This window comes from Lithobates pipiens, unplaced genomic scaffold (assembly GCF_037356315.1).
Source record: "Lithobates pipiens isolate NorthernLeopardFrog02 unplaced genomic scaffold, aLitPip1_a1.2 Scaffold_1, whole genome shotgun sequence".
NCBI lineage: Eukaryota > Metazoa > Chordata > Amphibia > Anura > Ranidae > Lithobates > Lithobates pipiens.
This window is the reverse complement of record NW_027507685.1, coordinates 154,654,693-154,671,111: the sequence shown is the minus strand read 5'-3', so window position 1 is coordinate 154,671,111 and position 16,419 is coordinate 154,654,693. Positions and strand designations below refer to the sequence as shown.

The window sequence follows — 16,419 nt, the reverse complement described above, 5'->3', positions numbered from 1 at the left end:
TGGGGAGTTACTAGAACCGGCGGAGAGTGGTGGGATTTAGGTATGAGATATCACCCGCCGAACAGAGAGAGATATAATATGATATGGAAAGAGGAGGTTGGAGATACAGAGAAATCGAGATATGGGGTCAAGTGGATGGGTGAGCGCTTGGTAAGCCATAATAGCTCGAGAGAGTGTAGGAAAGGAGTGGAATGGTGATCCTCATCAGAGGTAGGATATAGCTATTAGAGGAATGTGTGTGGGGTGCATCTGCGATGTTAAAGTTCTCTTGGGGTTTTAAGTAGGCAGAACGGAGTGTCGCCTTAAACAATTTAACTGAAACAACAGGTAATAACATTGAGCTGTGAGAAACCCAATATGGTATATTGTGAGAGGTAAACAATTCAAAAACAAACAAGATAACAAGTTATCTGCCCCCTTGGATTGGTAAAAGGTGTGTCTGTCTATTCTGTACCACTTGCTATAATGTGATCTGGGTTGGTCAGAGAACGAATCAAGGCCCACTTCCGGGCTTCGTGTCGGAGTCTTTGTGTACTTTGTAAATCGTCTAGGTCTGAATATGCCTATCGCTCGCTAGCCTAAGGGGGGGAAGTAAGTCAAGTTAGGAGGCCTCGAGTGAGTTGGCCAGGGTTTGTGTGTTTTGTGTGAAGACCTAGGGGCTTGGTTAGTGTGGCTGAAGAAATCAGCGGCTGCATGAGGACCAATTATCTGTCTGGCTGTAAGAGTGCGTAGGGTTACCCGTGCGAGAAGTGACAAATTACATGTATGAGTAATGTATGGGGGGTTTTCAATCGCGTTCCTTGGTCATCGTGACTCTTCCTGTATGTAGTGTGTCAACCTAGTGTGAATGTTTAGTTCCGATGATATATTAAGAGTGCCTTTCTTCCAAGCTAGCTCAACAGAGCTCGAGATCCTATTGGTTCTGTATGAGTAACCTCGCGTCTTGATAATTATGTGAGTTCCTATTTTTGTGTGAGGGGCCTCAGTAGGAGTATCAGAGGACGGGAGGCTCATACATAGTGGAGACATGTCGGTTTCATCAACCAAGCTCAAATCTGTTTTGTGTGAAGTATACATATTAAAGTAGGATGTCGTGAGGCCATTTCAGAGTGGTAGCTGTGTTATTGAGGAGGGGATCAATAGGAAGGACACTAATTTGTGGGAAAAGGGAGCGATAAAGCCAAAGCATACCTTACTTTAGGGGGCATGCGTCTCTTGGCCCCCTTGGTCTTTTAGTTGGTGAGGCAGTGATCCATTGAGGCTATCCTTCCATGCTATCAACTCCCAGAAGCGATAAGCGTGGATGGTGTGTAATTCGGTGGTGAAATGGGAGGCGTCTTGTTATACCGTAAGCGTCTAGCGTGGTGTGTTAGCCATGAACATGCATCCCCACAGGAGGTGTGGTAAAATGTTTGTAAATGCTTGTTAGAACTGAGTGTTTGAACCTACGGGTGGGGATCTATCCCAGTTTGGATAGGGATTTGTACCCACACAGATCACCGCCCCAACCATATGAAGTTAAGGCAAGCTGGATGGTTCACATACATGTGTACATATTACCTACATGTTCACATGCACGTTTAGAACAAAAAAAAGAAAAAAAAAGGGGGGTTTTTGTTGTAAGTCCTCTCACACTCTGAGCAGTGCGGACCGGCCCTCGGTGGATGCAGACAAGCTGAAGGGGAACTTCCACCTGTATGGAATCCCCTTGAGACGTAGGACTTCCAGAAGAGGGCGCAGCTCTCTGCTGCGTTGAGGTGTGATGTTCGAAAGGTCTTGGAAGAGATGGATGTCTGTTCCGTTGTGTGTCAACGGGGGAAGTAGTGTGTGTGCTCTGTAAGATTTCTTCCTTCAGCTGGTAGTCAATCACACAGCATATCACATCACGGGGAGGATCAGAATCTCTCTTGGACGAAGGGCCCGGTGTATGCCTTCCATACCTATTGGTGTAGCGGGTGGTCTGTCCAACAGGGTATTAAATAAGCTTGTCACTTCTGTTAGGAGATGTTCTGCAGCAATCGATTCCAGCACTCCTCTTATCCGGAGGTTATGGCTCCTGCCGCGATTGTCCAAGTCCTCCATGTGGCGATTGAGGTCTCGCCGCTGCATGGTGTGAGTGTCTATGACTTGACAGTAGCAGCGGAGTATGGAGGAGTGAGTCGCCGTCACTTTTTCCACTTCTTGGACTCTGCCCGCCATTGCTTGGATTTCAATCTTGAGGTCCGAGATCGCTGCTGTGAGGGCTGTCATGAGGGTGTCCTTAATCTGTTGCCACAGAACAGAGATCCTGGAGACTGGGTTGTATCTGAGGAGTAAGGATTATCCCTGCATTATCCAGAGGGGTCTGCGGGCTGGAACCATGAGACTGGCCTATTGATTGAGGTGGGCCCCGTGATGACGCCAGATTGCCGGCTTGTGTCCGGAACATTTCCGGAATATTCTGGCTGAGTCGGCCAGCTATGTCTCCGGGAGACCTAAAGCAGCAGGCAGAGGAGCTACGGTAAGGAGGTACCCATGGTGCGCGGGAGGATTGAAGAAACCTCAGTTTTCGTCAGATAAGTCTCTGTCAGCTGGAGAATTCAGGTTATGCTGCCATTCTCTTTTGAGGTCAGCCCCTACTACCTCTTGATCATTTCTGTTTGTCCTTTAATTATGGGCTATCTCACTGACCAATAATGGAGCTCTATTCTGTTTGGGGTGTTGCCATGTTCAGCTTTTAAAGGAAAAGTTGAGATTGCATATTATTTCCTCAGCTGCATGCATCTGTGGATATACGGACTGATGTAAGGGGCCTCTGCTTATGCATTTTACATCATATACTCAGGGTTACCTAGATTTATGACAGGTCTGCTTTAATGTTGGATTGGCGGGCACCTTTAAGCCCTTGTACACACGGTCGGATATTCCGATGGAATGTGTCCTATCAGACCGTTTTGTCGGATAATCTGACTGTGTGGTCTCCATTGGACTGTTTCCGTCGGACCAAGTTTTCCAACTTGTCCGTAAAATTTTCCGACAAAATGCTCCGATCGGACATACTCCGATCATGTGTAGCCTACTCCGACGGCATGCTCAGATCAAATTCCTAGACCAAAGCTATTGGCTACTAGACTGAACGTAGTCCTGTCGTAACGAAATAACGTCATCACGTTATGTACATTTGGATTTTCCGACAACTTTGTCCGACTGTGTGTATGCAACAGTTTCGGACAAAATCCAACGTATTTGGTTGTCAGAATGTCCGACCGTGTGTACAAGGGCTTAGACAGCGGGACTGATGAGTAAAGACTAGAGGGCATCCGGGCAGATCCTGGGGAAAGATTTCTACTATTTGGCTGTAGTAGAGGTTGTAGCTTTTTTATTTTTTAGTCTCAAATTTTTTATACATCTCCCAGTTTGTGTGTCAATATTTTGTACCATATATAACTGTGTCTGGTAGGGATGCACCAATATCATTTTTTTTTAACAATGAGTACAAGTACCGATACTTTTTTTTTTTTTTTTTTAAGTACTCGCCGATACCAATTACCAATATCTACCGCAACTGTTTTGTTTTAAATTCAGCTGTCAGCAATGGTACAAAGCATTGAAAAGTTATTTACAAATTAAATAGATTTTTTTTTAAATTGAGCGCTTTTTCAATATGAAATGTATAAATGTATGTTAATATATATGTGTAAAAATATTCACTAACAAAGCAAACAAAAAAAAAAAGTTTTAATTGTTTATCGTTTATAAAATAGACGTGAACAAAAGAAAAAAAGCAAGTAAATAATAATTTAAATGGAGGAGAATAGGGAGTTAATTAAGGCTGATTACAGTATATTAAGGGTTTAAACAGAAGAACATTTGCTCATCCCATTTGATCTGCAGATGAAGAAACAGAAATATACAAAAAGAAACAATGTTACTTTTTATTTTGATGTTTCAGGGCTGATCAATGTTGTTAATAAACATTGTTACATGCTTTTTTTTTTTTTTTTTTTGACAGCTCCAATTACCGGACTTCTTTAACACTAGGGAGACCCACTGACAGCTCAAAGAGCATAGCCTGAAAGTAATCCCCCCATACACATTCCGACCACAAAATCCGTCAGATTTTTTCCAATGGATTTTGGCTGAAACTTGTCTTGCATACACACGGTTGTCGGAAAATCCGATCGTTCGGAACGAGGTGACGTTCATAACGTACAACGGGACTACATAGTAGCCAATAGCTTTCGTCTCCAAATTTTTTTCTGAGCATGTGCGACACTTTGTGCGTCGGGATTCTCTACACATGATTGGAAAAAGTCTGATCGGATTTTGTTGTTGGAAAATTTTAGATCCAGCTCTCAAACTTTTTCCGTCGGAAATTCTGACAGAAAAAGTCCAATGGAGCCCCCACACGATCGGATTTTCCGACAACATAATCCAATCTGACTTTTTCCTTTGGAATTTCTGTATGTATGTGTGTATGGGGCATATCGGTTTCAGGTATCGGTGCATTTGCACGAGTACCAATACTTGTGCAAATACTCAGTATTGTCACCAATACTAGTATCGGTGCAACCCTAGTGTCTGGAAGTAACCAGTCATTGACATTGAAAGTATCTATTACTGTCCCATTGTAGTATTTAAAATCTGTTTCTCAATTTCTTCCAGTGCTTTGAACAGCAGTCACATCAAACGTATGGGAGTAAATCTACTGCCGGGATTTTATGATCCATTTTCTGGTCGGACTCTTACCAAAGGGGAGGTGGGCTGTTTTCTGAGCCATTACAAGATCTGGCAAGAGGTAAGGTTTGCTGTTTTATTCTGTTTAAACAAATCCGTATAAGCATATAATAGAGTTCATGTCGTATTGTAGCTAGGGCAGGATTCACCATTAGTATCAGTAGAGGTATAGAGAGAGAGCTTTTCTCTGGATAGTTATTGGCCACACATTTTCTTCTCCATCATCTACAGAAGTGGTCATCTTATAACCTTAAGCCGGATAGGGACCAATAAGACACAAACGTTTTCCTTGTATTGTTGGCTTCACACCTACATTAATCATGAATGCATATGTGATGCTAGAACAAGCTTACAACGCACCTCGTGCTGCAATGCCCAGTTTTTTTGTTTTTTTAATTATAAACTTTAAAACCAAATGGGGGGAAAAAAAAAACATTGCATGTACTGTATATTTACCGGTTCCCGACCGGCGCATGCCGATGTACGTCGGTAGAATGGCATGGCTGGGCAAATGGGCATACCTGTATGTCCCTTTAAATTTGCCGCCATGCCATCACGTGCACGCCGACCAGGACCTCCGTGAGTCGGGTCGCGGGTCCCACAGACTTGATCGCCACGGGGATACCCGTGATCGCCTCACGGAGAGGAAGAACGGGGAGTCACTAATGTAAACAAGCATCTCCCCATTCTGCCTAATGACAGTGTCACTGATCTCTGCTCCCTGTGATTGGGAGCAGAAATCAGTGATGTGGCACACGTAGCCACGCCCCCCCCCCCCCCCCCCCCCCACAGTTAGAAACATGCCCCAGGACATACTTAATCCTTACACTGCCCCCTAGTGGTTAACCCCTTCACTGCCAGTGTCATTTACACAGGAATCAGTGCATTTGTATAGCACTGATTGCTGTATAAATGACATTAGTCTCAAAAATGTGTCAGAACTGTCCGATGTGTCCGCCTTAATGGCGCTGTCACAATAAAAATCTCTGATCGCCGCCATTACTAGTAAAAAAAAAAAATTATTAATAAAAATGCCATAAAACGATCCCCTATTTTGTAAATGCTATAACTTTTGCACAAACCAATCAATAAGCTTATTGCAAGTTTTTATTTTTATTTTTTTACCAAAAATATGTAGAAGAATACGTATTGGCCTAAACTGAGGGAAAAAAATTTATATATATTTTTGGGGGATATTTATTATAGCAAAATGTTAAAAATAATTTTTTTTTTCAAAATTGTTGCTCTTTTTTTGCTTATAGCGCAAAAAATAAAAACCGCAGGGGTGATCAAATACCACCAAAAGAAAGCTCTATTTGTGGGTAAAAAAAGGATGTCAATTTTGTTTGGGAGCCATACAAAATTTGAGATCTGGATCTCAAATATTCCGACAACAAAATCCGTTTTGTTGTACACAATTCTGGCGCACAAATTTCCACGCATGCTCGGAATTAAGCAGAAGAGCAGAGCTGGCTACTTCATTTTTCTCGGCTCGTCGTACGTGTTGTACGGCACCGCGCTCTTGGCGTTCAGAATTTCCGACCAACTTTGTGTGACCGTGTGTATGCAAGACAAATTGAGCCAACATCTTCTGAAAAAATCCCATGGATTTTGTTGTCTGAAAAGCCTATCGTGTGTACAGGGCATTAGAACTGAGAGGTCACACGATCTCTGATCACTCAATTCTCAGCCTTCTTGAAGAGGAGAAAAGTGACTGACTGTTAGTCAGCGCTCTTCACTCTGCCCCTCCAGCACTCACCAGAGAGGGGGGTTGGAATAGCTGGCTTTGGCCATCAGCCACACGTTCAGAGCTGGAGCCAGATGCCAATCAGGCAGCTGGGTGAATCCCGACAATATGGTTAGGATCCTTTCAGAGTCTGTGACGTCAGCTGACAGCAGGCTTTAGTGTGCTGTCAGCCGATTCTGCGTCATAAGAGTGCAGCAAACAGTAAGTGCACTCCTGTGACCCACAAGAGATGTTGGCCATACTTCACTTTTAAAAGTATCTTATGGGAGATACAAAGGCTGCCAATGTGGACCTTTCCTTCTGAAAATGCTAGTTGCCTGGCTGTCGTGCAGATAATCTGGCTTCAACACTTTGAGTCACTGGAACAAACATAAAGTCTTATGCCTTTCCTGATCTGCATAGATCAGTTGCTCCTGAAGATATTGAAGCCAGAGACAGCCAGGCAGTATATTTTTCCAGAAAGCAGTCTGTAGTAGCAACCCATATGTGTTTGTTTTATGACCAGCTTACTTCAAAGTATATAGATGCAATAAAAAAAGAAATTTCGGTCAGCTGCAGTAGAAGAGGTTTGTAAGTTGTCAGTTCTGTAAAGTATAGTTTATGAAGACATTCCATTCTTGAAATAGACAGATGTGGCGCTGAAAAAAATGCTAAATATGACAGTAGATCTCTTTTACTAAGCATGTTAGAAACTGCTCAGCTTGTAAGGCCCCTATGCAGTATTTACATCCTCTGGTGCTCTGCATACTCGTGGTCGAAAAAAGACACAAGTCCATCAAGTCCAACTTATGTGAACATATATTAGTGTTGGGGTTAGATTTATAGGGAAGGTTAGTTTTTGGGTTTGCGGGTTATAGGGGAGGGTAAGTGTAAAGTAAGTAAGTGTAAAGGTCACAGATAGTGATAGAGTTACAGGTAGGATGATATTTGGAATAGTGTTAGGGTCAGACTTATAGGGAGGGTTAGGAAAGGGATGGTCGGCACTCAGGATGACATGCAAAAAATGGTATTCCTTTATTGAAAATACATGTCCAAAGCTGTAAAAACAATCTATGCATTTCAGACGTTAGTACTTAGTCATGGCTGGGAGGGTTTTGGCTTGAATGCACGACCTGGAAATCGTATGGAAAATAACGCTTTTCGATGCGATCGTACCATAATCGGATCATTGGTACAGAGCTTTTGAGAGCCGATCACGACAGTTCATCCGATATTGTTTATTCGGACAAACGTGAAAATTTTCCTCGTATGATGCCAGATCGTACGATTTTCATTTAGTCAGTACAGTTGTCATCCGAAAATACAATACAATACAAATACACTACAACACATTACATCACTCTCAATTTTTTTTTCTGTTGTATAAGAATTTTTGTTACTTTAGTAACCTATTCAATTTCTACTGGCCACTAGTAAGAGAAAAAAGTCGATCTGTCCAATTTTTGGATCGTGTGTACGGGGCATTACTTTTCAGGTTGGGGATTATATAGAAGGTTAATGTGAGGGTCACAGGAAGGGGTTAGTGCTGGGGGTACAGGGAAGGTTAATAGTAGGGTTAGTTTTATTGAGAGAGTTAGTTATAGGCAGGGTTATCATTGATATTGGATTTATAGGGAGGATTAGTGTTGGGGTTTAGTGTAATGGGGGGGTCATTTCAGGTTGGTGATTATACAGAAGGTTAGAGAGTTACAGGAAGGGTTAGTGTTTGAACCAGGGAAGGTTAGTGTTAGATTAATTGGGAGAGTTAAAGTTGTAGGGATTATCAATAAGATTAGATATATAGGGAGGGTTATCAATAAGATTAGATATATAGGGAGGGTTGGTGTTGCGGTCAGAACTACTAGAAGGATTGTGTCCCAGAAACTGCCAGTGCTGATCTCAAGGCTAGTGTACCTTATAGTTTAAAGCGAGTCCTCCGAAAAAAATAATGTCCATAGTCACCTGTCCTGTAAGTTACTAATGAAAGTTTGTTTCTAATTAATTGATTGGTATGGAAATCACTATGTTTTACCCCTGCGTATATACTTACAATCAACAACCACATATATGCAGACAGCCAGGGGAGTTTAACAAGACTTGTGGCCACTCATTTAAAATGAGAAGAAAAGAGGTTTAACCTTAAACTACATAGATGGTTCTTTACTGTAAGAACGGCAAGGATGTGGAATTCCCTTCCACAGGCGGTGATCTCGGGGGGGGGGGGGGGGGGCATTGATACTTTCAAAAAAGATTAGATAAGCACCTGAACGACCACAACATACAGGCATATACAATGTAATACTGACATATAATCACACACATAGGATGGACTTGTGTCTTTTTTCAACCTTACCTACTATGTGATGAATGGCCTCTGACACCCACATATTTTTAGAAACATTTAGGTCCCCATCAGAAAACAAGCCATAAACACTGCTGGACCACCAACAAGCAGTGGCAGGATCAATCGGGGGAAGACTTACACTGAGGTGTGTACTAGGATGAGAAGAGTGGCGAGGAAGGTTATAAGGAGGAATGTTAGTTATAAATACACTTTATTGTAGTCATATGGATGGAAAAAAAAATGTAACTCTTTTTTTTTTTTTTTTTTTTTTTTGTTAAATCTGACTTTGTTTTTTATATTAGATTGTAGATAAACAGCTGGAAGTGACCCTAGTGTTTGAAGATGATGTGCGTTTTGAACCGTTTTTCAAGCGAAAGATGATCCGTCTTTTGAGTGAAGTTCGCACAGCCCAGCTGGACTGGGACTTGATGTAAGGTGTCACAAATATATACAAGTTAAAGCTGGCCATAGATGGTCAGAAAAATAGTTAAAATGTACATGATCATTCAGTAGTGTAATACTGTATCAAAGATTTTCCACCTATCATCTGTATATATTTTTATTTTCAATGTTTCATTAAACAGGAAGTAAACTTCCTCTGCAAACTTTTACCTATAGATGAGCCTATAATAAGGCTTACCTATAGGTAGTGACAATATCTCCTAAACCTCTACAGTTTAGGAGATATTTCAAGTGCATGCAGCCGGTGACATCAGCTGAGTGATCACAGTTGTACTTCATGTCATATACGATGGTTGACGCATTTCGCAGTTAGCATCTTGAGAACCACACATGTATGACCAAAGAACCTTAAATGTAGAAGTAATATGGGAGAAACAGAAGGTAAGCAAAGTCATTAAACAGCATAATATGCCTTATTGCACAGACACGCATATGCCTTACTTCAGTATTTACATATAAAATGTTAATTTGGATTTAATAAGGCTGGAAGCACCATGACTTACATATGTACAGCCCCCTAAAAGACCAAACAGGCCAAATCAGACCGTAGCGGTGTATTCCCCCAAGAATGAACATAGGGAGTAGGGTGGATGATTTTGCATACATACAAGACCTACATTTAAGGTTCTTTGGTCATACATGTGTGGTTCTGAAGAAGCTAACTGCAAAGCGCGTCAACCATCGTATATGACATGAAATACAGCTGTGATCATTCAGCTGTTAATGAACATATGTCTGCAGTTTTATCTTTGATACGTATTTAATATATGTTTTGATGAATAATACAATTATTAGAAATTAACCTTTGGCGTAAATCCTGTTTAGGTACCGCTATAGTCCGTGTTGTGGTGCTCTTCCTTTTTCTAGTTAAGGTTGTAGAATGTTGTTAGAATGAACATTTTTCTAATATGACCCTTTTTTTTTTTTTTTTGCGCTTTCCATAAAAAATTGTATATCAATAGTCAAATTGAGCACACTAACCATTACAAAATAGAACAATCGTTTCAGTTCTATTGAATTTTTGTTCAATATTCTACCCACCTATAGGCAGCTTTATTCAATTTTGGTATGCAATATGCAGCATTCCGTAGTAACCAATCAGTATTTACTGTTGTCAGATCACTGCCTGCTGATTGGATACCATGAGTTCATATTCCTTGCCATACTACTACTAAGGCTGCCAGTATTCCTTTTGCTCATGTTACTTTCTGGTAAGACGCCAGCTAACCATTCATCTCCTAACAGATACATTGGAAGAAAACAAGTCACTACAGATCCTGAGAAGGCGGTGGAGAATGTGCGAAACTTGGTAGTGGCAGATTACTCCTACTGGACTCTCTGTTATATGATCTCCCTGCAGGGGGCACAGAAGTTGCTGAATGCTGAGCCCTTATCTAAGATGCTCCCAGTGGATGAATTCCTGCCTATCATGGCAGACACACACACAAAGTAGGTAGCCTGGTGGCTGTTATGGCACCAAACTTCATAGATCTTATAGATTTATTTTCCATCAAGCTGATGCTAGCCCCGTGCTTTACATTCAGAGTTTACAGGATATCAAGTTTATAGAAAACCTGTACATAAACACCATGGCCTGCCATTGCCAACCTCCTTCTGAAAATGCAGATTCCCTGGCTGTCAGGCTTGCCCTCTGTCATCGACTTTTTTGAGTCACTGACTTTAAATTCATTTTCGTATGAAGAATTCTGACTTTACTTGCTGCATGCTGAACTCTGAAAGGGCTAAAGCTGAGGATAATCAGGGATCTGGAATTCTCAGAAGCAAAGTTTGCCTTTAAACTGTGCAGAAATGTTGACAATTTCCAGATTGCATAAGATGCAGTTAATTAAGAACATGGATGAGCTGGAAAGGATTAGCCGTGAAATGTATAACACATGTGCCGTGTGATTGTGTGGTAGTCATCAGTATTGTAAAATCACTTTTTTTGTTTTGTGGGGTAAGAAAAACATTTGGCAGTAACATTGCTGAAAATATCTAACAACTAAAACATTAGAGGACTGCATTGTAAGACAAGAGTTGGAATGTGTGTTGCCAGCATTAGAACAACAAAGCCCACCTTCTCAAGTACTAGCATTAAATATTAGGAGGAGATTTCTTAAAACCGGAGCACTCAGAATCTGGTGCACAGTAGCCAATCAGCTTATATTTTAAGCTTGTTAAATTAAAGTGTTACTAAACCTACTGCAGTCTGTAAATGCAGTAAAGCATGCTTGTTATACTCACTTTGGAACCTAAGGGGTTAATCCTTTGCATTGTGTAAAAAGGTCGGTTTGATCCTGGCTTCTCTGATCCTCCCCTCCTTCCACTGTCCCCTAATAATCTCTGATAACAGAGTCTATGGAGTCAGGCTGCACATGCTCAGTTTGGCGTGTATTGCTATAGAGGTTTTTTGTTTCTTGGGAGGGTGCATGTGATCAGCACAGGGCCAATCGGCACTGTCCAGGCAAAGGGTCAGGAGTCTTACAGTCTCAAAGGACAATCAGAAAACTTTTCCTACAAGCTTTAACCAGTGATTGGCTGGACACTGATAGAAGTCACAAGACTGGATCCTGGGTTTAGTAACACTTTAAAGCAGGGATCTCCAAACTACGGCCCTCCAGCTGTTGCGGAACTACACGTCCCATGAGGCATTGTAAAACAATGACATTCACAGACATGACTAGGCATGATGGGAATTGTAGTTCCTGAACAACTGGATGGCCATAGTTTGGAGACCCCTGCTTTAAAGTGATTGTAAAGTCTTGTTTTTTTTTAAATAACAAACATGTTATACTTACCTCCTATGTACAGTTGGTTTTGCATAGAGCTGCCTGGATCCGCCTCTTCTCGGGTCCCTCCTCACTGCTCTGAGCCCCTCCCTCCTGTCAAGTGCCCCCACAGTAAACGGCTTGCTATGGGGGCACCTGAGCCAAGTTGAAGCTCCGTGTGTCTATTCAGACATGGAGCTGCCGTTCAGCCCCATCCCCTCTCTCCTCTGATTGACTAACTGACTTTGATTGACAGCCACGGGAGCCAATGGCGCTGCGGCTGTGTCTCAGCCAATCAGGAGAAGAGTCCCGGACGGCCAAGGGAATCGTGGACATCGCTGGACAGAGATGGAGCTCAGGTAAGTGTTAGAAGGGCTGCTACACACAGAAGGGTTTTTATCTTGGTGCATAGAATGCATTAAGATAAAAAAGATTCTGCCTTTACAACCCCTTTAAGCTTTGACAATAAAACCTGTAAGCTGATTGGTTTCTGTGCGCCAGATTTTACACTCTGCAGTTTTATTAAATCCCCCTCCCTTCATAGGGGTTTAATTAGCCATAGTAATGAAGAACTTGGTATATTGACAGTAACCAAAGTATAGTATGGACTTATTGAAGTGGACATGGAGGGCACTCAGGTCTGTTTATATTGCTACTGCCTCGATGCTTTCCCTTACGGTTCGCTAATTTTAATTCGACATGTCAAGTTTGACAGATGACCCTGCCAGTCAAAATCGGCCATTGAAGTAATTAGGGGGATGCTGCAATTGCATGCCAAAGACAGCTATGGTGGTTGCAGAGCTGTAGTTCAATGTAAAGTCCCCATTGGGATTGAAAAAAGAAAAATGTATTTTAAAGCCTGTAAACTGACTATAATGCATCACCCCGGATCACTTTTCAGAGGGGTGGTAGAGCCCGCTGTCCATGTGAAAGAACCTGAAAGCAATTACCTGTCCTTAATCTCCTTATGAGCCTCCGGGGCCTGCCATTTATTTCTGCGGAATCTGAGCCCCCTCCCCCCTCCACTTGGCTTGGAGTTATGCTATGCAAGGTGGTGGGGGATGTACGAGGCAGCACTGAAACGTTAATGTCATTCACGTTTATTACAATACAAAATCCCAGCTTCTCCCTTTTCAATGGACTTCCTAACTGCACTTATCCCTGCTGTATCACAAAAAAAAGATTTATATATACATAGAGAGATACAGTATCTCACAAATGTGGGTACACCCCTCACATTTTTGTAAATTATTTATTCTGTCTTTTCATGTGACAACACTGAACAAATGACACTTTGCTACAATGTAAAGTAGTGAGTGTACAGCTTTTATAACAGTGTAAATTTGCTGTCCCCTCAATATAACTCAACACACAGCCATTATTGTATAAACCACTGGCAACAAAAGTGATTACACCCCTAAGTGAAAATGTCCAAATTGGGCCCAATTAGCCATTTTCCCTCCCCGGTTTCATATGACTCGTTAGTGTTACAAGGTCTCAGGTGTGAATGGGGAGCAGGTGTGTTAAATTTGATGTTACCGCTCTCACACTCTCATACTGGTCACTGGAAGTTCAACATGGCACAATTCCCATGAGGTATAGCAAGACTCTGACAGCCACAAGCATGACACCCAGAGGCAGAGGCATGATGGGACTTGTAGTTTTGCAACAGCTGGAGGTCCACTAGTTGCATATGCCTGGCATATGTGATGTTTTAAAAATGTGTTAATGTAGTGCACTGGTGGAATGGAGGCTATGATTCCGTGGTGTGAGTTTGGAGAAAAGAGTGTCATCCTGTCTTAAAGCTTTGCTGAGGAGGAAACACAGATACCCTATTTTAAAACCATATTAGACCTCTTTAAAGTGTTGCTACACCCAGGAGCCTGCATTCCCTATATCTGGTCTCCCACCGTACACAGAACATGGAAATGCAATTATTTTAGTAAATATAAACTGCTAAATACCTTTTCTCATCAGCAGTATATAGCAGTCTTGTGACTTCTATAAGTGCTTGGTTAAAACTTGCAGGAGGAGTTTTCATTCTGCACTGACTGTCCGATCAGGATAGGAAAAATGTAAACCGCGCTAGGAAAAATAGTGTAAAATTAACAAACTAACAAAATAGGCAGCAGCAATAAATGCGATATGGCATTCAACAGTAGTAAGGTATATATAAAGCTGCGCCAACCCTCTAAAAAATACAATGTGAAATAAAAAATAAATAATAAAATAAGACTGATACAATTATGCAAAAAAAAAACTCAAATAATGTGTAAATAACAAAAAGGGCCAACAAAATGGGAAAAAGAGAGAAAAAAGTCCAATCTAAGAAGAGTTCATAAGTGAATCCAAATAACGGACGTTAGTGTTCTTAAATGACAGCACCACAGTGGTTCAACACTTTCCAAAGCGCGTGAAGTGCCCGTCACCATATGTTGAATGCGCTTACCAGAAAATATATGAAATGAAGCATATATGAATGGTCGGTGGATAACATCCAGGTTAACCTTCCTCAGCTGGGTCAGCACTCCATCTCTTAGCGATATTTCCAAGATAGTAATCTGTTCAGTGGTCTCGATAAAAAGCACTCAGAGGCCCACGGAAAAGAAAGGGACCACAGATCCAAGGGATCGCCTCTTCTTCTTCCCAGTGATCGATCACACTGGCTGCCCAATGGATGAGCAGCTGGCCGGCTGCTGCAGGGAGGGAGGAGATGGGATCAGGGAGATCGGGGATCGCCCGGAGATGGAGTCTTCAGTGCAGCAGCACCCACCTCGCATTCAACATATGGTGACGGGCACTTCACGCGCTTTGGAAAGTGTTGAACCACTGTGGTGCTGTCATTTAAGAACACTAACGTCCGTTATTTGGATTCACTTATGAACTCTTCTTAGATTGGACTTTTTTCTCTCTTTTTCCCATTTTGTTGGCCCTTTTTGTTATTTACACATTATTTGAGTTTTTTTTTTGCATAATTGTATCAGTCTTATTTTATTATTTATTTTTTATTTCACATTGTATTTATTAGAGGGTTGGCGCAGCTTTATATATACCTTACAACTGTCCTATCAGGATGCAGGACCCTTGATTCTCTGGAAAGTGTTGATTGGCCCTGTGCTGATCACATGTACTCTCCCAAGAGGAAAAAAAACTCTCTTGCAATACGCACCAAACTGAGCATGTGCAGCCTGTCCCCTGGCTCTGTATTATCAGGAAATATACTGGGGACAGTGTAAAGAGGGGTGGATCAGAGAAGACAGGATTAAACAGCCTGTTTACACAATGCAGAGGATTAACCCCTTAGGTTCCACAGTGAGTATAACAAACATGCCTTACTGCATATACAGACTGATTTCACTGTTGTGGATTTAGTAACACTTTAATGTATAGGGTCCACTGATTAAGCTGCGAGCACGTGGTAGATTTTAATGGGGTGTACAACTAAGATAGCTGTGATTTTGTCACTGAAATTTTTTGAGAAGCTTTAAATTGGTGGATAGACTTGTACAAAATTCATGTTCGTACTGTACTTTTATATACATTTATTTAGTTGATGCAAAAAAATGCAATTAGCTTTATTTTAAAGCACACCTACTTTTTATATATTTATGTAAGCCACTTTCATATGATTGTTGGTGAATTTTTCTACAGTATATGTGTGTATGTGTGTGTGTGTAATATATATATATATATATATATATATATATATATATATATTATGGATTTGATTTGATTATTCTTTATGATATACAGTGAGGAAGAAAAGTATTTGATCCCCTGCTGATTTTTTATTTATTTTTTTGTAATTCCTTTTTTTTCAAAGAGGGCATGGTTTATAACCCAAGTAAAGTACATAAAACATATAATATGATGAAGTAACAGGAAGAAAAGGGTCACATCAACCTATGTACAAATCAAGCGCCCCAGCAATACCCTGATCAGATGGGCACATGAAATTGAACGGTTTAAAAAATCGTTAACAGCAGGTAGAGCTGGGGGAATTTACAAGTAACTATAAAAGGAGACCTTAGAATAAAACATAAATGTCAAGCTGTGCTAAAGAAATAAGATTCATACTCCCCTGGTGATTTTATACGTTTGCCCGCTGACAAAGAAATGATCTATAATTTTAATAGTAGGTTTGTTTTAACAGTGAGAGACAGAAGAACAACAAAAATATCCAGAAAAAAACATTTAAAAAAAGTTATGAATTGATTTGCATTTTAATGAGTGAAATAAGTATTTGACCCCCCTTGGCAAAACATGACTTAGTACTTGGTGGCAAAACCCTTGTTGGCAATCACAGAGGTCAGATATTTCTTGTAGTTGGCCACCAGGTTTGCAGACATCTAAGGAGGGATTTTGTCCAACTCCTCTTTGCAGATCCTCTCCAAGTCATTAAA

The 16,419-nt window shown here is 41.2% G+C and overlaps 1 protein-coding gene across 1 annotated transcript in view; it reads left to right on the top strand.

Moving 5' to 3' along the window:
- Positions 1-16,419, top strand: part of CERCAM (cerebral endothelial cell adhesion molecule) — a 52,120-nt gene that overhangs the window by 33,106 nt on the left and 2,595 nt on the right. The window contains exons 9-11 of the mRNA XM_077478730.1: positions 4,645-4,777; positions 9,089-9,216; positions 10,494-10,697. Of these exons, the coding sequence (XP_077334856.1) occupies positions 4,645-4,777; positions 9,089-9,216; positions 10,494-10,697 (465 nt within the window). The remainder of the gene's footprint in view (positions 1-4,644; positions 4,778-9,088; positions 9,217-10,493; positions 10,698-16,419) is intronic.